We start from the raw sequence: 26,488 nt of genomic DNA, 5'->3' as shown, positions 1-26,488 counted from the left end.
AAAATATATATTTATGTATATATGTACATAAAATGTGTTCAAAGTGTGCAACAAATTCAGAGTTAAATGTGAATCTGAATTAAGCTTATTTCTAATAAAGTCAGTGTTTTTATCTTTTCCTGAGCATATTCTTTGCAGCGTAGAAAAGTGTAATAGAGCATGGATTCTAGAATAAGATTTGCTAGCAAAATAAACTTGGGCAAATACCTCTTTCCTCTGCTGTAGTAAGGATTAAATGGGTTGTTAAAATGTCATGTGCTCAGAACTGAGCCTGGTACACAGTATGTATTCAACAAACATTAGCTCTTATTGTATTGTTTTCCCACCATGTGCTTTGCCAAGTGAGCAAATGCAAGTACATTTACATGTCCTTGTTTCCTTCCCAAAGGATGTGTTTTGACACACAGCTTCTCTTCACTAGGAAGTCTCACTGTTCTCTCAAAGGAACCTACCTTCATGGCGCCACCGAATTATTATAGTCTGTATATATAAGATAACATGTTGGATATTAAGGCTGAATAAAATATACAAAAATATTTAGTTAATTCCACTACCTACAGAAAGTGTTACAGCAGGTAGGTAGCTAGATATGAGCAGAAAAAGGGGGACAGGGGCAAGGTGGCAGGAAACCACATATCTTGTAAACAGCGGGGGTCCATGGACAAAGAAAAGCAGGAACCTTCAGATTGACAGGAAACCATGCATGTTGGGGTAATAAGTGTCCTGGAGACAAAGAAAGGTGAGGAAAGGCGGGACTCTCCTGCGTCTGAATGTAACCTGTTGCTCATTATGCTCTCATTACAATAAAATTAGCCTTGCAGATAAGAAGTACCCATCATGCACCGACACCATGACACTTCTGATCTAAGCTAAATAAGGGCAAAAATCCCTCCTCCCCTTGGGAAGGTGGAGCTGGGATGAAAATCAGGGAATACGACCCCCAAACTCCTTCTCCCAAATGAACGTTCTGCCCCTTCATTTCTGTGCCCCTCAAAACCGGCCTGCCAAAGAAACCCAGGGCAGCCCCTCGCCTGTCTGCCCACTCTCCCTCTGACAGCATATTCTTGCTTAAATAAATCCTCACTTTACTTTCCTAACCTCCCTGCCTCGTTTCTGAATTCTTTCTGTGAGGAGACAAGAACCTTACACTCACCAGGAACAAAAGTACAGTCTTGTGTTAGGTCAAGTGTATTTCTCTAACTCAATTCCTGAAGATGGTTCTGTTTACTAGCTACACAAAATAGATAACATGTCTTTAAAAGTAAATGAAATTCAGGAGTTTAATTTTCACATGATAAATGGTTTATACAGGGTCATGGAATGCCCCTTCTCGTCCCTCCTTACCACCATCCTCTTCATATCTCCAACTCTCAGTGTCTACGGGGAACTTGAACTCCCACCGCTGGACCAGCGTCTCCTAAGAGGTCTTAACACCCTATGTTTACTCCCTGTCCTATCCTACCTTTGACTTACTCATTTATTTGTTTTCTTCCCTAGATTCTTGAGGATAAGCACTGTCTTTTTTTTTCAGTACTGTATATTTATTGCATAGTGCAGGGCTTCACACAAAGCTAACTATCAATACAGAGTAGTTAAATGAATAAATGAAGACACGTTATAAGCTGGGTGATAACTGTGATTCAGATAGCTCTGAATCACTCAATCTCCCCCGAGACTTACTTACCCCTATTTTGTTCCATGACAACAGACAGCTCTGGAGTCCCAAACTGAAACTCAACAATGGACAGCCCTGGATGTCAAACAATTCATTCATCAGGCCTTTCAATGACCATAGTGATGAATTAGTAGGGTAGTTGCTCTAGGTTAAGCATCATCCTATTAAATGATGTGACTATCAAATATTTCAATGAACAAAATACACTCTATGAAGTAGCACAGAACTCTGGATTCCTGTTCTGCCACTTTTCTAATCTTCCTGCATGTTCATTTCTCTGTAGGTGTCACCAGAACAGCAGTACTTGCTTTCAGGGTTACCAGGACATTTTGAGATACACATCTAAACTCGTCAGCATAGAACAGGCATTAAAAATACTCTTATTATGTTATTGGTAATTGTGTTTTGAGATATAAATGTATCTGAGATATAAATGAACTCTATCCTATTTGAGTAAGAAGACTGAGTAAGAAGATTGTTGCACAGAAATAGCTTGGATTCTTCAGGACCACTCTGACATGTGCCACTTATTTCCAGGTACAATTTTTAATTCTGAGGCCAAAACAAGCTGACTTGACAAATATCACATCAATGTGTCCTGCCTGGTCCCTTGCTATAAAACATGACGACACTCCCACAAAAACCAACACAAAGAAGACAACTTGCTGTCTGTATCACTTGTGAGTGGAGAGAAAGAAGGCACCTCAACTCCACACTTGTCTATCTGGGTACACACAAAAATGACCATTGGGTCTCAGATAATTAAATCAGTATATTGGAAAATCAGTACGTTCTAAATACTATACAGACAGTAGAATTAAACAACCATTGAGAATTAAACATTTTTTTGAGAAGCTCACAATTTAATTTATATCTAAATGAAACAGAAAGACATGACACGTTTTGACAAAGAACAGCTCTGAATATGATCTCGTGACTTACTCTGTAGAGGAAAAGATCTCCTCCTCTGAGGAGCATTTTTAGATCAATCATTACTATTGTGAATAATCATGTTTTGACATTGTTCAGTAACTATACAATTAAAGTTAATGCATTACTTTAAGCTGCATGGCGAATGTAACCTTTCTTTGTGATGTGATGTTTGAGGCACCAGTCTCCCCCCTCTGCATTCTTCAGTTCAATCTGTTTCCATAAAAACCACTGGGATATATTTTTAATGATTTACTTCCTTACAAAATCAAAGGTTTTGAAAGGCATAATGTCTTTTATGCCATTTCCCTCCTTTGTTTTTTATAGCTATTCTAATAAAAATTTAGATTTCATTCACTATTGCCTTTGGCAGTACTTAGTAAAGGCTTTGTAATAGCAATTAAACGCAATAACTGATAAACGATCAAATAAGAAAGAATCCAAGGGAGGAAGAAAATGAGGTTAAAAAAACCTTGCAAACTCTATCTGCCCTGACTTATTTATTTTCAGAATGTGTAAAGGCTATCACACAATGAGAAGCTGGCCCACTTGCTCAGAGACTGAAAGACATAAGGGTGAACCTATTGAAAATAAGTCAATATGTTTAATGAGAAATTTAATATACTCAATCTCCTCTTTTTATTTACCATTTATTTGGTTTCTAAGAGAGGTTATGTTTGTGGGGCAATACCAGTCCATTTGCTGTAGGCAGATATATGATTTCCTTCAGCCTGATAAGACTAAAAATAGACTAAGGGGATAATTGGAAAGAAAGAGAGTAAGGAAGATGACTCTGGTAAACCGTAATCGGTAAATGTGTTTTCTTAATAAAGACGCATTTACATTTCATTGTCTCATGCACTGGGGAAGCTATCTGCAATATTTTAAATTCTTACCAAAGGGGAGCCTTATTCCAACGGAATGTAGTTTTTATAATCATGATTGCAGTTTCCAAAACTTTATGTATTTTTGTCATAGAAACTATCTCAGAATTGTTTGATCTTTCAGACTAGTTTTTCCATATTTTAAGGCATAGGCATTTCTAATAAGAAGGGATTTAATATGAGATATCGTACTTAATAGAATTTTGTAAACAAAAAATAATTTCGCTTTCTCTCAGTGCATGCTGTCTGCTCAAGCTGTTTATCCATTCTACAAATTTTATTAAGTTCCTATTCTGTTCCAAACACCAGGGATATAGAGGTAAATAGGACAGATCTTCCCTTTTCATCTTATATCCTAGTGTAGAAAACAGAAGATAAACCAACATGCATTCATATTTATGTAACTATTTTCAGATTAGGATGAATCTATTAAAAAGAAAAAAGAAAATCGGAATTGGTGTAGAGAGGGAATGGGTGAGGCACAGTTGGATGAAAATCAGGAGTAGCTCCAGTCAAAGTTGCTATGGTAGATGTGTCAAGTCTTGAAGGAAGAAGCTAGCCATGCAAGGATCTAGGAAAAGAAGCTTTTCGGCATATAATCTAGATCTATTAGGAATACACATATACTCCCTGTTCCGATCGCCTTCATTTGCGTAATAGACATCATCTCCATATTACTAATTTATGAAGCAGATTCCTTTTCCCCTCAGTTTTATTTGTTACCATTCTTGCATAAAGATAGTTGACTTGGATCAAATATTATGGTCATTGATCAAAAGGATGTATTTCTTCACTCTAATTTAATGATTAAATATTATATATTACATTCAATACACCATACTCTATCAATTCAGACAACACCATTGCTGAAAGTTACGCATAGAAGGCAAATAATTTAAAACATTTTGTTAATTTTGAATACAAAATACTTCAACCTACTAGACTTGGATAATATGGCTATTTCCAGCAGCAAATGATATCAACATTACAAATCTTGGCATAGACTAAGGAAAAAGATGTTATATCCATCTGTCTATAGCAAAAGCTCTACTGACTTTCTTTTATGTTTTCATCTAATTTTGCTCTTTTGTGATATTATCGTTCTTTGAAATGGTAGGATCACTTGTAATTAATTAAAGTTACACAAATTCTAGGCATGCATTCATTTTCTGTGTGATATCCAGCCATTGTTCACTAGATCATAAAGAATGGGATCCCAGACGCAGAAGTCTCAAGTTCAGGGGCTGATTTCATCTATATTACACAAATGTCCAAGTGGGCTGGTTTAATATAAACCAAAGAAAATATTAGTAAAGTCTATGAGCAACAAGAACAACAAAAAAGCTGATGATGGTATGGCTTTTCAATTAAAACATACAAAAAGAAGTAAAAATAAAAGTGCATCATTGGGGCTTCCCTGGTGGCGCAGTGGTTGAGAATCTGCCTGCCAATGCAGGGGACACAGGTTTGAGCCCTGGTCTGGGAAGATCCCACATGCTGCGGAGCAACTAGGCCCGTGAGCCACAATTACTGAGCCTGCGTGTCTGGAGCCTGTGCTCCGCAACAAGAGAGGCCGCGATAGTGAGAGGCCCGTGCACCGCGATGAAGAGTGGCCCCCACTCGTCGCAACTAGAGAAAGCCCTCGCACAGAAACGAAGCCCCAACACAGCCATAAATAAATAAATAAATTTTTTTAAAAAAAAAGTGCAACATTTTAATTTCTGATTTTTCATAAGCTTAAAAACTATGGAATTTTAACCTTCAACACAACTGTTCTATTTTGAAAATAACCTTATTTTGAAAATAAGGTTATGTCGTAATTAAGCATGAATCTTTTTAGCTGATTGTTTCATTAATAAACACTTATCAGGCTATGTAAGGAGGTACTTAGTCGTCCAGTAGCTGAAAATTTGATTTCTAAAATGTGTATTATTAAGTTATATTATTCCTAGAAAGAGTTTACAGCAAGTTGGAAAAATCTTGGGATTTAAAATTAGACAGAAATCAGAATCACAAATTCTGATTTGCCACCGGGGTGAATTACTTCACCTTTTTGAGTTACACTATTTTCGCTTATATTATGCCAAAAACACTATCAACTTCTCATAATGGGTGTGGTATATAAATAACCTGGAAATTAGAAGTCCTGGGTCCTTATGATTTGGAGTGAATTACTTAAACTCTTAACAGCATCTCCGTTTCATTATGTATTTGAATAATTAAATTGTATTGTGTACATTTCAGCAATGGTCCCCAACCTTTTTGGCACCCGGGACCGGTTTCGTGGAAGACAATTTTTCCACAGACCAGGCGGTGGGATGGTTTGGGGATGATTCAAGTGCATTGATTTATTATGGTCTCTGTGCAGTCAAACCTCTCTGCTAATCATAATCTGTATCTGCAGTCGCTCCCCAGCGCTAGCATCACTGCCTCAGCTCCACCTCAGATCATCAGGCATTAGATTCTCATAAGGAGGGCGCAACCTCGATCCCTCGCATGCGCAGTTCACAGCAGGGTTCACGCTCCTATGAGAATTTAGCTGCGCTGATCTGACAGGTGGCAGAGCTCAAGCGGTAATGCAAGCAATGGGGAGCAGCTGTAAATGCAGATGAAGCTTCGCTTGCTTGCCCTCCGCTCACCTCCTGCTATGCGGTCTGGTTCCTAACAGGCCATCGACCGGTACCAGTCTTTGGCCCGGAGGTTGGGGACCCCTGCATTTCAGTATGGTTGTGAGATATAATGACACAATGGACATAAAGACTGCTTGAAAATTATAAAGCTTTATAAATATATGTCTTATTACAAATAATTATATACATATATGTGTATATATATATGAAACATACTTCTCCTTGAAAGCTTTCTTATCTAGTATCTTCAGTCTTTTCTAGAGCAGCAGTACCTCATCCCAGACCATGGACACAGAAGCCGGGAAAATGTGCCCTGAGCTGATGCATGCATGATTGAAAGTGGCAAATCACCTCATCTAACACATACAGTGACACTTTGTTCTTCTTTTCTACCTAACCATAGTCTATTTATAGCCTTAAAGAACCATCACTGATTAGAGGAAAGTAATTTTTTCTGGAGTCATTGATGACTACCTAAAATGACATTTTTCGATCTCCCTATTTTTTTTTAAATTTATTTATTTATTTTTGGCTGTGCTGGGTCTTCATTTCTGTGCGAGGGCCTTCTCCAGTTGCGGCGAGCGGGGGCCACTCTTCACCGTGGTGCGCGGGCCTCTCACCGTCGCGGCCTCTCTTGTTGCGGAGCACAGGCTCCAGACGCGCAGGCTCAGCAGTTGTGGCTCACGGGCCCAGTTGCTCCGCGGCATGTGGGATCCTCCCAGACCAGGGCTCGAACCCGTGTTTCCTGCATTGGCAGGCAGATTCTCAACCACTGCGCCACCAGGGAAGCCCCCGATCTCCCTATTTTGACTTCCATAGATTTTTTTTAAACTCCATTCCTCATAAAATCTTTCACCTTCTTATTTCTATTTCTTATGATATCCTTTGCTCTCATTTTGAATTTAATGTTGAACTCTGATTTGATTCAAGAAATTGGTTAGGGGTATAGTCAGTATAAAGTATTTTTTTGTTTTCTTTTTAACATGTAAACTTGTGTTACAATAAATTTGAAAGGTTTCTTCCCTGCCTGTCATACAAAGGGCTCCCTCACCCCATAGGTTAGAACTATGAAGATGGTTGCTTAATAAGTATCTCTCAAACCCTTCAATGTTCTCACTCAACTTAAGGGATTTTAGGCTAAGTAAGCACTTTCTGAATTTAAAAAGCAGATAGTTTGAACTGCATTATAGATGAAAAAAAGTGCTATTTTTTTTCAATTAGGTCAGTTATTGAGGATGTAATGGTGATACTGGCCATATTTATATGTCAGTCAATGCAGAGCAGAGAGTAATCTAACAGACACATGTAATCAAGAGATTATAAAGAAAAGGCCCTATTTGTTTTTAGGTCACACACTGTAATGTATTATCATCTCCTTTACAATCTTTGTGTTTAACCAAATGTATACGATTCAAATAATGACTTTTTCCCCCAACCTGAGAGACAGGAGAGCAGCCCTCTGGTTTTAGACTGCTTGGACTGTTGGAATCTCAGCTTCACCAGTCATTACCTAAGTCACTTTCAGCAGGTTTTACATTTCTCTATAGCTCAGTTTCTTTATCCACAAAATAGGGATACTAATCGTGTCTACCTCATCGGATCCTTGTAGTATTACAAACGGGAATGTGTGTGAAATGCTTAGAAAAGCCCCTGGCAAATAATCATCATCCACATCCTCCTCAACCTCCTTCTTCTCCTCCTCCCCACCCCCTCCTTATCATTAGATGGGGTATGATTTGTACAGAAAAGCCTCAAATGCTCTGGGTGACAGCAGAGAGTAATAGTTAAAGCCTGGGCATATAAAATGGAAAGGCAGGTACAAAACTGCTAGCACTCAAAGAATGAACGCATTTGTGGTAGAGGCTGGCCAAATGCTCTCAATTTCCCTATTCTGGTCATATAGGAAGACCTTATTTCCCATCATTCTGACAGATACACTGGGGTATGTCATTGGTTCCAGCCAATGGCATCAGGGTAGTGATGCTTAGCACTTCCAAACCTAAACTGATATCTACACAGTCACCCATTCAGACGCCACCCCTTATCTGATAAACTCACTACTAGCAGGCCTGTGTTTAAGACAGCAGCCCTGGGAGATGCGAGCAGCAGAGATCTCTGTATTCACTGTCTGAGGATCAAATGTCCTGTATCAGACTGAGCCATGAGTGAAAACAAACCTTTATGATGTTAAGCCTATGAAATTTCTGAGTTCGTTAAAGCTTCTATTCTTAATTTTCCATACTGATTACTAAGCTAATATCACTCAGCCCTAAATCCGTTCTCCTGTATTCTACACCGAGATGCTGGAGCTGGGAGCCTTCAAACCAGATGTCTCCTTTGACATTTACTTCTTGGTCAGGCTCTGCCAATGCTAGTGCTGAAAGAAACCAGAAGACAAGAGGAGAGAGAGGGCTCCGTTTCTGTTAGTATTATCCCACAAGACTTAAGTCGGCAGTGGAAGGTGGGTCCAGTTTCTAAGTTCTCTTCACACTCCCTGAACTACCTTTATTGCACCAGCCCCTTCCCCCCACTTGAATATATAAGGATTGAGAAGTGCATCCCCTTCAGGGGTCTGGGTCCTAGATCTTCAGGGTCCTTCCTCTGAGCTCCAAGGTTCCTGCATCAGCTGAGAAGCATCCCTGCTCAGAGTCGGGGTGCAGTTCTGAGGGGTCTCTCCGTCAACCTTTTAGGTTTGAGTAGCTCTAGTCTCCTCCTTGTGTGACTCCTCTGTATGGGTGGTCGCTACTTCTTGCAGTTACCAAACTTGTGTACCTTTCTGACATTTTCAATCTCCCAATAGCAGATTAAATAATTTTTCACATTATATATTCTGTTAAAATTGCCTGTTTCTGTTTTCTTGACTGTACCCCAACTTTTATAACTATCCGAATACAGAAATCAGCAGCCAAAGCCTGTGCTACCATAAGAAAAGTCTAAAATATGTGGCATTTGTTTAAAGTTTAAGCAACAGGGAGGGAGGAAACTGATTACAAAGGTAGAAAGCTATTTATCTGCAGGATGTTTGGGCAAAACTATTGGCAAAATCTCTATTTGAATTAACTCAAGAGGCAGACCCTGGGCCTGCTGGGCTGGCAACACTCAAAATAGATTGAAAAACAGAACTTAATAATGTATGTTAACTACTATCAGCTACATTCAGCAAGGTGTTACAGGAGAAATGTGAGCTCAGGAACTAAGTGGATTGTGTGAAAGCAGATCTGATCAGGAATAGAGAGAATCCGAAAGTTTCAAGGTTTGTTGGACCCAATGCCTGGCTTCTTCTAAACCCCAACTGGTAGACCTGCCATTGAAGTGAGTGTTGAGTAACAAAGGTCCAATGAAAAGTTACATTTGAATAAAGTGACTCAAGGCTAATATGATTTTTAGAGCTGACACCGAGTGGACCCTCTCAGTTGAACAAAGCATCTCTGGACAAAGAGGTTAAAGATGTGGTCCTCCTGCCTGTTTTTCAAGATACAATCATCTTGAGATAGAGACATGGAGAACTGGAAATCAAGGGCAACCAAGACAGAACTTTGCTAGGCACACGGACTATCAGGAAGCAAGGAGATCAGAACCCTAGCAGATTTCAGAGGACTGTCGTACTGAAATACCATGATTCCAGCAGCATGAGCCTTGAAATTCTTAAGACTTAAAACAACTCTTGGTTCCATAATTTTCCCCAAACAGGAAAATAAAATATTTTAAGGCTATACAAGTTTCATTAGGCACTTTAAATGTGGACAAGGAAAATAATAGAAAAGGAAGAACTTCCCAGAGGGCGTATCCAGAGTCTAGAGAAAAGCATGGACAAGGGAGATCTCCCGGGAGCAGGGTCAAGGCCAATTCAAGGATCCTCCCTGACCTAGAGGTCAGGGAGACTTGACAATGTCTGTCCAGCAGGAATACACCACTGATTTCCATGTACATTTAATTCTTTCTCTTTCCAAATGTGAGTGTTTATTGTGGTTTCCCTTTTCCTATTCCTCTCCTTCATATTGGGTATATATGTATGTTGGGAGCTGGCTGCAAAATATAAATCATTTTTTATAGGTGATTCACCATCATCATCATTAGATGAGGACAATGAATAACCAGAGACCATGAATTTGAACTGAATCCAGTGACTGAAAGAATTTTTAGTTATCTCTCTTGGAAAATAATAACCCTTCTTAATGAAAGAGTGGAAACATGACATGAATGTTTGGCGACCAGAAGAGTGGACTTCGGCAGAGATGTCCTTATCTGCTTTTCCTGCCCACATGGCTTCCTGATATTCACCAGCCTCCCTTGCAGTTCAGATGGGGCTATGAGACTAGGTTTTGGCAAATGGAAGGATGTCTACACATTTCAGGTTGCTCCGTAATAGCTCATGCACAATGGACAGCATAGCCTTTTCCTTTCCTCAGTGACCTAAGAGGCCATGTACTTAAGAAGGCAGCATAAAAAGATGGATGGAGTCTTTGAATAATCAGTGAACCTTTGACAGTGAACATCCAAGGAGAGCTGCCCCAGACACATGAGCTATGACATAAGGAATATTTTATTTTTCTGAGATTTGGGGGTTAGGTTACAGTGACTGAAGACTATTGCCCTAATACAGCATGCCTTACCTTCAGAAGCCAGGCTTCTAGTAATCCTAGAAGCGACATTTACTAGCTAAGTGACACTGGGGAAGTCACTTAACTTCTCTGGGCCACTACACATTTGTAAAATGAAGCTAATATTAGGTTACCCAAAATTATAAGAGAAAGTCAGGCCAAATGTTTGCTCAAGATTTTTTTAATGGTTTTGATCTATGGTTCTATGAAATAGGAATTAAGCACTAAAGCCACTCTAATGACATCACAGAAGTAATATTTTTATTTAAAAAATTTTAGTTATTGCATGGTACCTAGAAAATCCAGCTTTATGTATAAATATTGTGCAACATGTGTATTTAAATGGTGTTAACTCATGCCAAGCAGTTTTATTGAAAACAGTAATTTACAAAAGAGCATATGAGTGAGATGAAACACTGCAGATAATAATTTCAAAGAATCTATTCCCTAGAACTTTGTCCAATCACATTGCATACTTTCTTCATACCCTCAGCCCTCTCCCTACAGTCTAAGATGATAGAATTAAACAGAATTCCCATTTCTATGTTTTGTCAATTGAAAGCCTATTCCTTTTGATGGTTTCTCTTGAAATTCACTCAATAATGTTTGCTCAGGACCATCGTTTTTACGTAAAATGATAGAAATTATCAAATAACTCAAAAGTAAAAAAAAAAAAACCTAAAACCTTTGCTTATATTTAATTATATGTTCATCAACTAATAAATCAGGCTAATGAAAGTACGTGTTCTTATAAAGTGATAAAATAGCAATTAAAATACAACGAATATGTCAACTTAAAACTTAGAGATTGAATGGAATTTTCCTTCCTTAAATCAAAATGAAGTATGTTGCAGCCAAAATCTAAACAAAGAACTTATAAAACTCCTTTTGCTAATGAGTTCTCTTTTCCTAATCACTGGGAAATAAAAGCTAGCTGAAGCCGAACATGTATACTTAAAGCAGAAAACAAAACAAGAAAGAGTATATTATTGATTTGGTCTTCAAATCATTTTAGCAATTAATTCACGATTTTATATCAAAATTATAATTTTTTGAATCCTATATGTTCTAAAAAATGCCTTTAAAAAGGATTCAATATAGGAAAATACAGAAGGTAGGATTCTGATTTTTCATTATTTTTGGATAACGCTACTTGTTTTCCTCCATTGATTCCATTACCGAAGTGTAGAATGCAAGGTATAAACTTTAAATGTCTCTGTAAGGTCCCTGACATAATGGACGGGCAATGTCCAAAGAAACAGAAAGAGAAAAAGAAATTGTTAATCTTAATTAAACTCTAGATTCTATGAAATTAAGATGTTCTTATTACTACCCGTTGATTAAGCGACGTCTATATGAGCAATATAATACATTGTAAAGCAGAGAACTATTGAGGAAGCCCTCCCCGGCCCACCCCCCATTCCCTCCGCATCCGTTCGCACAAGCCATTGGAGGTACCACGGCTGCACTCACCAGTGTGGAGGTTTGCGAGGCGTCAGCCCACTCCTCTGAGCCCTCGGGGGTCCGCGTGTTGTTAGGGATCCTGCGAGGGTTACGCGCTATCGCTTCACACCAGCCCAGCATTTTCTCCTTCCTCTTATCCCTTTTCAATTTCTGAAATTCTGAAAATAATTTACATTCCCTGAAACAGGTCACTTGTTTTAGATGTCTGTTTTTGGAAAATGTACATCATTGAAATGAAATAAGCAATTTAATGTAATACCAGTGGAGGCACTTTATTTTAGCCAGGTGTTACAGGGAGGAAAAGAAGAATACGCTGATCATTAATAACCTCAGAACCACAGGCAATGAAAACAGTACACGTCTTACTCAAAGAGCCTAACGTTTTACACCCCGATTTGTGACACTTGTAGATGGTGGGAATTCCTTGCATCAGGTTCTAAGTTATTTTCAAAGATCAGTTTCTAACAAGAAGTTCTTACCTTGAGAGCTAAGAACAGACTCAGTTCCTGACATATCTACATATTTCAATATCTAAAATTTGGCATAGCTTTTCAGCTGAATGTCCTACAGATGCAGAATGAATTGAACACAGGCCAGTGATGAACACTACTCATTCTGGCAGTGGCATGACTATCTCTCTCATAAAATTCTGCCAACTAAAGAAGGAGAAATTTTAGTGCAAGCATGGTAAAATTAGTATATGACACCCATCACCAATCTATTAAAATAATAATTTTTAAAATCTCCTTACTGTATCATGAATAAAAATATTCCACAACTCTTTCTAGCTTTCCAGAACTTCCCATTTAAGGAATTTTTTGTTTGTCTCTGAAAAAGTTACATCAACAATAACTTTTAATGTAATGAAGAAAACATTGTTTCCTTGTAAAGTTTTACAGCCTAGTTTTTCCACTCCACCACCCTCAGTAATTAGAAACAGTTCATTGCAGATCTTTAGTTAAATGCATTACACTGTCAATTAAATATCAAAAATAATGTGGAGTAATTATTTTTCACAGCATCCAAAGCAATTAGCAATCTGGTGGTTTATAACATTTCAGAGGTTCAAAATAGCACATTTCATAGGACTAAGAAAAGTAACATTAGGAAAGTTTGCATTAACGGATTGATGAGTTATTACTCTAAATGACAAAATACTCAAGTGAAATGGACCTGAACAATGTAAATCGGAAATTATTTTTAAAAAACTTTCATAAAAATTAAGTCTAAGATACTGAATGGAATGGCCTTTTAAATAAGACTGGCAATCTTATATGAGTGAATCATTCATCTGAGGTGCAGGAAAATGGGGAGGGGAGCTTCAAAACAATTGTGTGAATGAGCAACAAATTATTAATGTTTGCCCTTTCAAACACATTGCTTGAGATTTTATTTGAAAACTCTGATCTATGTAATGCAAAATCTGCATATCCAACTAATTTGCATTCCACAGAAAGTAAATATTTCCACATTCCTGGTACACAGTATCTTGGTTAGTCATCAGTTTTTAATTACATTTCTTGAAGTGTACTAACAGTAAATGAAAATGAGTATCTTTATTCAAAAGTAGGGAATGAAATGATACATAATGACCAAAACAGTTTAATCAAGTACAAACAAATGTTCTACTTGTAAGTCATTTGGCAATTAAAAAAAAAAAATTTAACTCCATAATTAAATATATCACTTTAGTGCTTATAATAAAATGTTGAATTCATGCATGAATAAAAAGCATAATAAAGTGGCCCACAAAAATTATATCTTCAGTACCCATTCTGGGATATGTTTTTAAAAGCAGTCGACTTCTTATTTCCTATTCAGTTTCTGAGATTAAATAAAGCAGTTTAATTTCATTTGCAGCCTTCTCTTGTGATGGTGGTGGTCATAGCTATATTCCTCCTTATTCAGTCAACATTAATCCTTAAGTATTTCTTGAGCCTCTACTATACTGTAGGTACTGAAGTAGGCATGGAAAAGCCATAAGAGGAAGATTACCTTCATTTTTGATTTGAGTCAGATTCAATGCAATATTCTCGAGAATTTTAAAATCCAAGCATAACTAGGATCTTCCTGACTCCTTAATTTTTGAATTTGTGAACTTATATGCTCAACTCCAAGGTGACTGCCTGCCCCTTCTGATCTTAGACGTCCTCCCTGAAGTTTGCTTGTGCAAACCATCTTTCTGAACTGTTCTGTTGAACAAGTCATTGTGACAGGGCTATTAAACTTTGGACTACACCTGCTGATGTAGTATAATAAAACGTCAGCTGCGTTCTAGTTTTTTTTTTTTGCATGCAACAGATATTATCTTAATTCTAGGATGATTAAGTAGGTTAAATAATTCAACCAGTTAAATACATACTCTTTTTCCCTAAATAATTATCATCGAATATTTACCATGGACACTGTCCTGTCTGTTGTGGGAAAACAGAAAAGAAACATGATACATGGCTATGGCCTGGAAGACTGGAAAGCTTGTCTTTGAACTTGGACATATTCATAGGAATATTCACAAAGAAAGTTAAATGTGTGAAATGACCAGAGCAATCTAACTAGACAGCATCACTTCACCTTTTTATCATATGAATGAAGAATGTGTGAGATTATAAGAAAGGCCTCTGATGGTTACATTACTACATCTGGACATTCACATCACCTTATAAGAGAAAAGCTTTGTCTAATGACGTGCTCAGTATAATATGCATCCACCCACTTTACCAGCTACTTTTGAGTCGAAGAATCATATCTGAAAGAAACCAATGTTTCAGTGGCCTCCAAGGAAGCAGCACAGGTGCAGGTGAGTTGAAAGAGAGGGAGACAGGGAAGAAAGGAGAGCTCCACTGCCTCATCCTGTAAATTCCTGTGGGTAAGAGACTGTGATAGTTGCTAAAGATAATATCTTCTTCTCTATTATCACAAAACACTCAGACTTTAGGTTACACTTCACAACGATCTTTTTGGCAACATGGATGACAAAGTAGAAATTCCAGAAATAGTTTAGGTTATAGATTTGAGATAACTGAAGGGTTAATAATGGTGATTGCTGAGCCTCTGAAGACCAGTATTCTTCCTACACAGGTCTGGAGTGCTCATCATATTCTGAGGTGTAAGAATATACTGTCAGTCAGAAGGGTGGGCAAATTATGAGCATTTATAATTAACCTTAATGCACTTTAAACTGTAAGTATCACTAGTAATATATCAGAATGGAAAAGTGGTCATTAAGTATTCATGTCAATTACCATCTAACCATTGAACCAAGCTAATATGAGATGCAGGAATAAGCAGCTTATATAATGATCACAGGAAATTGAGATTTAACTAAGCTTAATTTTTAATATGCTACCCCTAGGAGATATTTAACTTAATAAATAGAAACACAGTGCATTCTCTGTGAACTAAATTGACAACAAATTAAAATTAGGAAGAAAAAAATGCAGGGCAATTGGGTGTATGTCATAGAGAATAATTACCTTTAACTCAGAAACATTTAGCAAACCCTTCCTTTGTGCCAGACAGCGTGCTTAGAACCATTGGTCAAGGGATTAAAGCGATCTGGAGTTCCAGGTAGAGGGGAAACTGACAAGTCAATCAACTTCTGAGAGCAGTGCAATGAGTACTATGAAGACCTTGAGAACAGACATTTGACTTAATATCAGCTGAAGGAGACTGTTGATTTTGGACAACTCTCCAAAGAAAATACAATTACAAATAACTCTCATGAAAATTAAAATTCTTACTACTCCAAAGGCTGCCACAACCAGCTTTGCCACACAACGCTAGGGGGCCTCCTTCCCATTGTAATCCATGTAAATGGCACTGCGCTCCAAGGGCTGCGCTCCACGTAACCGCCATGTGAGTGGTGCTCCTGCAGCTACGCTGCCTGGCGGAAAGAAGGCCCAGCCGATTTCTCTAGGTGAGCTTATTAAAATTACCTTACTGTACCCCAAAACTAATGTAATTCAGCTAGTGGGAAGCAGCCGCATGGCAGAGGGTGATCAGCTGGGTGCTTTGGATGGGATAAGGAGGGTGGGAGGGAGACGCAGAGGGAAGGGATATGGGGATATATGTATGTGTATAGCTGATTCACTTTGTTATACAGCAGAAACTAACACACCATTGTAAAGCAATAATACTCCAATAAAGATGTTAAAGAAAAAAAAGAACATTTTTTTCTCAGAGAAAAAAAGCGCAGCTGCCTGCCTCTACCTTGCCTGTCTACCTCCTCAACTCTCTCCTTCCTAAAACATTGCCCACTCCCTGCCATATCCAGTACAGTACAGTTAAGGGCCTAGTCAAGTCCTTCCCTCTTCACCACATACATGTAACCGAGAAAGTCTCCCCCACCTCCTCATGTACACAACCATCCTCAAATTGGAAACTTGAGGATAGTCCTTGTCTTAAAGAATTTGAAAGGATTTTTCAAATGAAAATTTTAGAGATTTGACTATATATTTCCTTAGCTAAGTGTCCTTAAGAAATATGTCTCAACAATTGAACACTTTCCTCACCCCACCAGAATAAACTTGAAGATCAATCTCCATTATGAAAGAAACAACGTGCAAATAAGAGAAGGAAGGGACAGTTAAGAACATGCTTCCCTTCCTCAGGGGGCTGCAATATCTCTGAGAATTAATGTTTGTTTTTTGAAAAGGTGTGTGTATGTGTCTGTCTGTGTGTGTGTGTGTGTGTGTGTGTGTGTGTGCTCCAAGGGTACTCCCTAGACCCTCAGAAGACTATAACATACATGCCTAAAAGTCACACCAACTGCTACACTGGATGCCTATGTGGATGTTTTGAAGTGCTCACACACAACTGTGAATTGTCCTTGGAGACATGGAGTCCTAACAACCATCAAGAACTGCCTGCTGGGAAGTCTTCAGACCAGGTAGTCTTTACACGAGGTAACTATTTATTAAATTTACTGCTATGAAATGGAAGTATGTCCTGAGGGCCTTCTGATTTCTACGAGAAGGGTGTGAGGTTTCCCAAATGCACAGAGAGGTTCGTACCTGCCTTCTAAGATGTGGAACACTAACTGATGTAGAGCCCCATAAATAATTGTTGACAATAAAACAAATGAGAAAATAAAGAAGAGCTCTCCCCTTTTGAGGAAAGTTAAGAAATGGGAACCACCATAAGGTGACTCATAGAGAAGGTTTAAATTCTTAAGTGCTTTTTTGCTTGGACTATAGGAAAGATATATTTAGTACGTAGTTTTCTTTTTAAAAACTCTCCCTCTACCTTGCAATTCCTTTTAGAAGCACCCATCTTTCTGTGAAGTCTTATAAGTTACTCTAGCCTTGTGAGGAAGCCTGGAGGTGAATAAAGAAATGGCACAGAAAAGGTAGGGGGCTCCTATTCCCCCTCTGTTGGGGCAGTGCAGAGAGAAGGGTTTTGAAGAGACAGTCTTGGTAGAAGTATGAGCCATAACACTGAGGTCATTAGAAAAGGAGGAAGGGGCAGCTTCCAGGTCAGCAACCTTGGGAAAACTATAATAGCAGGGACTACTCCAGTCTTTTATTTATTTATTTATTTTATTTATTTATTTTTGGCTGCATTGGGTCTTCGTTGCCGCATGAGGGCTTTCTCTAGTTGCGGCGAGCGGGGGCTGCTCTTCGTTGCGGAGCACGGGCTCTAGGCACACGGGCTTCAGTAGTTGTGGCACGTGGGCTCAGTAGTTGTGGCTCGTGGGCTCTAGAGCGCAGGCTCAGGAGTTGTGGCGCACGGGCTTAGTTGCTCCGCGGCATGTGGATCTTTCTGGACCAGGGCTCGAACCCGTGTCTCCTGCATTGGCAGGCGGATTCTTAACCACTGCACCACCAAGGAAGCCCTACTCCAGTCTTAATACAGACGCAGATGAAGGGAAGGCCACACACACATTTCCACACCAGAGATGGAGGAGCTCTTCTTTAGTGATGGCTAAGAAGCCTCTTCATGAGAGTGTGGTAGTCACTCAACCCTTAGCACATACGTTGGGCCAATCTTCGAGACATCAGAAGTGAAGTGTGAGGGACTTCTAGTTTAAACACTGACACGTAAAGAGTGTGGAAACCATCACTCCCATCCTTACAAAAAGATAAACCTGAACAAACTGAAAATTAATGATATTTCTTGGAACCATCAGAGAATGAAGTTGTAATAAAAAACTACTACCCCCAAATATGGAGAGACAGATGCCTACAGAGATGCATGGCCAATTTCAGAATACATGCAGAGAAGCTGCTAGAACCATAAACTCGTGTTAGCACACAGTAATTTTGATGTATTATTGGAGGCACAATATGGCCTAACTTGAGAAGGAGAACTTCCTGGAGGCTGCATTCTTAGTGGGGGCCCCAGAGTTTCCTGGGTCTCACCACCAGGAAGCTTACCTAGATCTCATGATGAACAGCTGAGAAAGGTGCCACTGTGGCACTACTAGGGAGAAGCGAAGAGTAACCATCATGAAATGCCCTAGAACACTCCTATACAAAGACCTATTCTTCAGGGAAAATATCTTAGCAGAGTCATATTAACCTACCTGAGTGAAGGGCACTGTTCCCACTCCAGGTATTTCTAGGCTTCCTGCCTCACCTAAGGTGGGGAGGGAAGCTAAGAAACACCTGTGAAGGCCACAGCCCAGGAACACAGGCCCACTAAAAGACTTGGAGATTTAATCATACAATTGTAGAATACTTTCCTTCTACTCTACACTCCCACCATACCAAAAGGGCTTCAGGCTAAAAATAGCAGATTATAACTGAAAACACTGCAAGATACAAACTCTCTTGGAGGAGGAGCACTTAGGGAAGGCTCAAAGTCAACAGAACAAACACAAGGATGCTAGAAGGATTTGAAGCATCTGGTAGTGATAGCAAACATTAAATACAGCCCTATTTCCAGCCAGAATAATAGAAACCCACTTAATGTGTGTTTACTTCAGTTTCTATTACTTAAAACAACATATGTGACTTTCAACAAAAAAAATTAGAAAACATACTAAAAAGCAAGAAAAAAGTCTGAAAAGACATAAAAAAGCATCAGAACCAGATTCAGATATGAAAGATACTGGAATTATCAGACACGGAAATTTAAATATCTATAATTAATGTATTAAGGGTTGTAATGGAAAAAGTAGACAACATACAAGAACAGATGGGTGGGGTAAGCAGAAAGATAGAAGTCAAAACACTGGAACAGAAATGAAGAATGTGTCTGACAGGCTCATCAACAGACTGGAAATGGCCAAGAGAAGCATCAATGAGCTCAACGAGAGAACAGTAGAAACTTCCCAAGAGAAATGTGAAGAGCATGAAGAATGGGAAAAAAAAAAAAAAAAAAAAGACCAGAACATCCAAGAACTGTGGGATTATTTCGAAAGATGTAACATATGCATAATTGGAATACCAGAAGAAGAAATAAAGATAACAAAGCAGAAGAAATATTTGCAGGATACAAGGTTGATATACAAAAGTCAACTGCTTTCCTATATACCTGAAGGCCTATATACTGTCAGTGAACAATTGGAATTTGTGCAAATCAATACCATTTTCAATAGCGCCAAAAGAAATATTTAGGTATAAATCTAACATAATACTTAAAGAAGCTTTGTGGAAAACTACAATATCTTGATTGTAAAAATCAGAGAACATCTAAATAAATGCCAATAAATTCTGTGTTCATGGATGGGAAGACTCAATATTGTTAAGACGTCAATTCTTCCTAACTTGAGCTATAGCACAATCCCAATCAAAATTCCAATAAGCTGTTTTGTAGATATTGACAAACGTATTCTGAAGCTTATATGGAGAGGGAAAACACCTAAAATAGCCAAGGCAATAGCGAAGAAGAACAAAGCTGAAGGATTCACACTACCCAGCTTCAAAACTTACCATAAAGTTACAGTAATCAGGTCAGAGTGATATTGGCAAAAGAATGAACATATAAAACAATGAAACAGAATAGAGAGTCCAAAAACAAACTCAAACAAACTCATAATTATTATTAATTCATCTATGAAAAAGAGCAAAGGCAACGCAATGGAGAAAAAATAGTTTTTTCAATGAATGGTTCTGGAAGAACTGGACATCCACATGAAAAAAATCAAATCTAGGCACAGAACCTTACACATTTCACAAAAAATAATTCAAAGTGGATCACAGACCTAATTTAAATAAAAACTATAAAACTTCTAGAAGAAAACAAAGGTGAAAATGTGAGTGACTTCGGCTTCAGCAATGAAGTGTTAGATAAAACACTAAAATCATGATCCATGAAAGAAAAACTGATGTTAGAATTTATTAAATTTATAAACTTCTATTCTCTGAAAGACTTAAGAGAATGAAAACTCAAGTCATAAACTTGGAGAAAATATTTGAAAACTGCTTATCAGATAAAGGACTTGTATCCAAAATATACAAAGAGCTCTTAAAAATTAATAACAAGAAAACAAACAACCCAGTAAAAAATGGCCAAATTATCTGAACAGACACCTCACCAAGAGGATATACAGATGGCAGATAAGCATATGAAACATGGTCACCATCATATGTCATTAGAGAACTGCAAATTAAAACAATGAGATACCACTACATATCTATTAGGATGGCTTGAACCCAACTGATAACACCAAATGCTGGCCAAGGATGCAAAGCAACAGCAACTCTCATTCATTGTTGGTGGGAATGCAAAATGGTGCAGCCACTTTGGTACTTTCTTGCAAAACTGAATATTACCATACAATCAAACAATTGCACTTGTAGCTATTTATCCAATTGATGTGAGAATTTATGTTTCCACAAAAACCTATACACAAGTTTTTCTAGTAGCTTCATTCATAATTGCTAAAAGCTGGAAGCAACTAATATATCCTTCAGTCAGTGAATAGATCAACAAATTGTGGTACATTCATATAATGGTACATTATTCAGAAATAAAAAGAAATGAGCTATTAAGCCATAAAAAGATTCATAAATGAATCTTAAAAGCATATTGCCATGTTAAAGAAGCCAGTCTGAAAAGGGCTACTTTATGTGTGATTCCAGTTATATGACATTCTGGAAAAGACAAAACTATAGGAACAGTAAAATAATCAGTGATAGGGCAGTGAAACTATTCTGTATGACACGGTAATAGATTGTGGGATTGTGACAGTCTATAGAATTTCACAGCACAAAGTATAAACCTGAAAATGGATGCAAATTAAAACATGTCATTTAAAAGGTTGGGGGCTTCCCTGGTGGTGCAGTAGTTGAGAATCTGCCTGCCAATGCAGGAGACACGGGTTCGAGCCCTGGTCTGGGAGGATCCCACATGCTGCGGAGCAACTGGGCCCGTGAGCCACAATTGCTGAGCCTGCGCGTCTGGAGCCTGTGCTCCGCAACAAGAGAGGCCGCGATAGTGAGAGGCCCGCGCACCGCGATGAAGAGTGGCCCCCGCTTGCCGCAACTAGAGAAAGCCCTCGCATAGAAACGAAGACCCAACACAGCCAAAAATAAATAAATAAACAAACAAACAAAAAAAGAAGTCTGCCTTCGAAAGAAAAAAAAGGTTGGGAGATCCCAAGATGGAATGTGAAAAATACAGTCTAAATACGTGACAAACGTACGAAAGGACCTCACCGAAGAGCATGAGGGAAAATGTGCTGACCTAAGTACTTTAGAAATAGTGGAATCTGTTGGATTAAAGCAAAAAATATTGTACATCAGCACTGTGCTCTAGTTCATATAATTGTTCCCCACGGAAGTACGGGTTGACAATTCTGACACAGTTTGACAGGTATGCTGGGGTTGAACAGCTAAGTAAGTGGTTGGCAAGTAAGGAGGGCGAGGTTTCTCAGTGTTGGAGTGGGAGGTTACAGATAAACAGGGCGAGAGCCCGTGCCCGGCAACAAGAGAAGCCACTGCAACGAGAAGACGGCACACCGCAGTGAAGAGGAGCCCCTGCTCGACGCAACTAGAGAAAGCCCGCGTGCAGCAACGAAGCAACCAAAAATAAATAAATAAATAAATAAATGTTTAAAAATGAAGAAAAAAGGCCATACGGTTCTAATATTTCATTGTTTAAACTTGCCATCTTCATTTCTTTACGTTCTTAAATAACCAGTAATAATCATGGTAAGTATAAGATTTGTAAGCAAAAACTTTTAATATTAAACATATGGAAGCCTCTTTGTGGATTTCCTTTCATCTATGAGGTTAATTGAACATACAGTGTCCATAACACAGTAGAATTTACTTATTTTTAACATTAAAATGATTGCATATGACCTAATCAGAATTACATTTCAGTGTCAAAAATACGGTAAGTATGCTATTGTATACTCAGTCTTATTTTTATCTTGGACACTTGACCTGACTAATAATTCACATATCGACTACCAAGATTTTTTTTTAATAGTACACTTATTTGCCACAAACTAATCTTTGCCATTCCCAGAAATTACTTGTCCTTAAATATTCAGTAATATCTGGGTTTTAAATATCACAGTTTAATTGATTATAAAGTGATATCCAAAATTCAAAGTGTGAAAAGGTACGCCACATGGTGTTAGAGATGCAAACATCAGTATGATCTCATGTTTACCTTAATTGCACATAGAAATATTTACAAACACGTGCATATACACGGATTAGTACATATACATATATCTCCCTGCTCTGTCAGTTGAGAGGGCCTAGAAGCAATGAATATCCCTAGTGCCCAGATTTTGGTTTCTAATACTATTCTCCAATAAAAGGGCTGCTTTGGGAGCAATGGCTGACTCTAGGACGGACACAGGAAGTATACAAGATAAGCCTGGAGCCATGTGCAGTGCCAGAAAGTAAGGCAATGCTGAGAAACAAAACAAAACCAACCAACCAACCAACCAAACACAATTATGGGTTTGCCAAAGGGACACAGGAGCCAAACAAAATACCTCCCAATGGTCAAAGCTAGAATCAGATTATAACCCAAAGCATACGTGAACTATCTATGAGTTTTTAATTGATATTAATAAATGATTGAATAAAGAAATACATGAAGAAGAGACAAAGCTCTCATGTGGAATTCTAAATAATTTATGTAGCTAGTTCACCCTCAAAGGCTGAGGAGGAACATAATTCCCCACTCCATTACAGACTGTATATAGTAACTTCCTTCCAAAGAGTACAATATGGAAAGACGGAAAAGATGAGTAACTCCACAGGGGAGAAAACTGACGGACCGCACCTTAGCCGGGTTATTAAGGGCAACATCAATGGTGATGTCATATTGATAGTATGTATCCTTTTAAGATATGATGACAATGGTACTTTACCTCTGGGGTCTTCCTCTCCAAAACCTATAACCCCAGTCTAACAATCAGAAAAATCTCAATTAAGGAATATTCTACATGATACCTGACCAGTAATCCTCAGCACTGTTAAGGTCATCAAACAAGGCAAGTCTGGGAAACTGTGACAGCCAAGAGGAGCCTAAGGAGACATGAGAATTAAATGTAATGTATCTTGAACGGGATGCTGGAAAAGTGACATTAGGAAGAAATGAAGGGAATCCGAATAACGTACAGGCTTTAATTAATTTTAATGTATTAGTATTGGTTCATAAACTGTAACAAATGTGCCATTCTAATACAGGATGTTAATAGGTAAAACTGCACACAGGGTAGATGGGAACTCTTTGCATTATGTCACAGTTTTTCTGTAAATCTAAAAGTGATATAAAATTGAAAAGTTTATTTTAAAAAATAAAATGTGGATTCTACTTTTCAGGTCTGTGAAAACTACAATTTATTTCACCATACAGTTCTAATCAATATCCAGTAGGAAAGTGCACATTTCCAAAGACTAATGATTTAATTAGTCCAACAAATTGTTCTAAATTACACGGTTCGGATGCTTATTACAGAGAAAGGCTGTAGATGAAGTTAGAAATTTTGACGGGAGTTATTTTTACCTTCTTAGGAGAAATAAATAAATAACTACAAGAGAATGGCAGAAGAGTATGTACTACTTGTTTGGGATTCAAAAGTGACCACATTGATTTTACCCAAATTTCCAAACAAAATAATCACCATTGGGTTGAAAAGAGGCTAACTTCCAGCCTCATCTCTCTAGAAATGAGGGAATTTAGTGAAAGAGTGAAATTCATAAAATTGAGTGCAATGCCTTTGAAGGATACATTTTGCTATGTGCCTCAGACATGTCCACTTCCTCAAGAATTCTGTTTACCAAGAGCATGAAAGTGAGATCGTATAAGAATGAAAAACAAAACAACAAAAAAGGAACTTTGGGTTTCTTGAGTAGCTTTGTGAACACATTTAAAGGTGTTTGAATAAAATATGGGTTTCCAAAGTTTTCCAGTGTGAAAACATTTTTTTGTCTACCTTTTTATCATAAAAATTTAGCGAACCATTGACTTAATACTAAGTATATTTTAAGTATATATTTATTGAGAAAAAACACTGCCATGTGAATTTTTCCTGATTGTAATAACTTTGTAATCCATCCCAGAGATCTATATTTCACATCTTGAAAGTCACTGAAATGTCTAGGTATTTTGCTTAAAATTTTCAAATATATAGTTTTTACCATCCTCATTGGGCCTGAAAATATAGCTTCCAGGAATACTGGTTTCTTCTCTAATTCTCTTGGTCTTTGAGCTGATTTCAAGATGATTGTGTCACGCATTACTCAAGGGAACTTTCTGAAAGGCATATGCATTTGTAACAAGTAGCTGGTACTGAACGTTTCACATCAAATATTTTAAACATTGTCTCCCTTAAAACCAAAATACGTCATTTAACGTCAATGAAATTCTGCACGGCTAACATATGAAAAATATATGAGAATATAAATACAGGGATGCCTGGATTTCTAGGTTTATTTTGGGGACTTTTATCATTTATGTAAAGGTAGTAAAAATTTCATAAACAGTTTCCTTGTTTTGTCCACACTGTGGGACTGTGGACCTCTATGCCTTCCCTTTCCTACATTACCAGCTGAAATTTCTATTCAATTTTTATAATCAAAGAGAGAGTTTATCTTTTTGACACTGTAACTCTTCGAAAGAGCTTCATGTTTCTCTCTTTACATGGGCAATTAGGGAACTAGAAGACAACTAACAGTATAATTTAATATTTTCCGATGTTTCTAGTATATTTTTTATGTACTTAGTGTAACCCTGATCATTTGTTAAGGTTTGAACCTCATTAATGCTCAGGGTTACACTAAGTGTGTAAAATGTATACTAGAAACATCAGAAAATATTAAATTATATTGTTAGTTGTCTTCTAGTTCCCTAAATGCCTACATTTTTACCTGATGTTCCAAATATATCTTTGCAGCTCACTCAAACTTCTTTAGCAAGTTATAAAGGTACATTCAGAAAAACAGATTTTTAGTTGCAGGTATAAACCAAGAATCGGTAAACTTAGTGCTCACTCACAATGAACCTTCTTCTTCCCTTTCTATCTAGTCTCCAATTGTGATACTTATATAAAATGAAGAGGGACTTCCCCGGTGGCACAGTGGTTAAGAATCCGCCTGCCAATGCAGGGGACACGGGTTCGAGCCCTGGTCCGGGAAGATCCCACATGCCGCGGAGCAACTAAGCCCGTGCGCCACAACTCCTTAGCCTGCGCTCTAGAGCCCGCGAGCCACAACTACTGAGCCCACGCGCCACAGCTACTGAAGCCCACACACCTAGAGCCCGTGCACCGCAACAAGAGAAGCCACTGCAATGAGAAGCCCGCGCACTGCAATGAAGAGGAGCCTCTGCTTGACGCAACTCAAGAAAGCCCGTGTGCAGCAACGAAGCAACCAAAAATAAATAAACAAATAATTTTTTAAAAATGAAGAAAAAAGGCCATACGGTTCTAATATTTTACTGTTTAAACTTGCCATCTTCATTTCTTTAAGTTCTTGAATAACCAGTAATAATCATGGTAAGTATAAGATTTGTAAGCAAAAATTTTTAATATTAAACATATGGAAGCCTCTTTGTGGATTTCCTTTCATCTATGAGGTTAATTGAACATACAGTATCCATAATACAGTAGAATTTACTTATTTTTAACATTAAAATGATTGCATATGACCTAATCAGAATTACATTTCAGTGTCAAAAATACAATGAGTATGCTATTGTATACTCAGTCTTATTTTTATCTTGGACACTTGACCTGACTAATAATTCACATATCGACTACCAAGATTTTTTTTTAAATAGTACACTTATTTGCCACAAACTAATCTTTGCCACTCCCAGAAATGACTTGTCCTTAAATATTCAGTAATACCTGGGTTTTAAATATCACAGTTTAATTGATTATAAACCGAT

The 26,488-nt window shown here is 38.0% G+C and overlaps 1 protein-coding gene across 2 annotated transcripts in view; it reads right to left on the bottom strand.

Moving 5' to 3' along the window:
• Window positions 1–12,304, bottom strand: part of MARCHF1 (membrane associated ring-CH-type finger 1) — a 332,745-nt gene extending 320,441 nt beyond the window's left edge. For both annotated transcript variants that reach the window (XM_061191753.1, XM_061191754.1), the window contains exon 1: window positions 12,194–12,304. In XM_061191753.1, the coding sequence (XP_061047736.1) occupies window positions 12,194–12,304 (111 nt within the window). The remainder of the gene's footprint in view (window positions 1–12,193) is intronic.
• Window positions 12,305–26,488: the final 14,184 nt, after the last annotated feature.

The sequence above is a fragment of the Eubalaena glacialis genome, chromosome 5 (genome assembly GCF_028564815.1).
Source record: "Eubalaena glacialis isolate mEubGla1 chromosome 5, mEubGla1.1.hap2.+ XY, whole genome shotgun sequence".
In the NCBI taxonomy this organism is placed as follows: domain Eukaryota; kingdom Metazoa; phylum Chordata; class Mammalia; order Artiodactyla; family Balaenidae; genus Eubalaena; species Eubalaena glacialis.
This window is presented reverse-complemented; position numbering and strand designations above follow the sequence as displayed.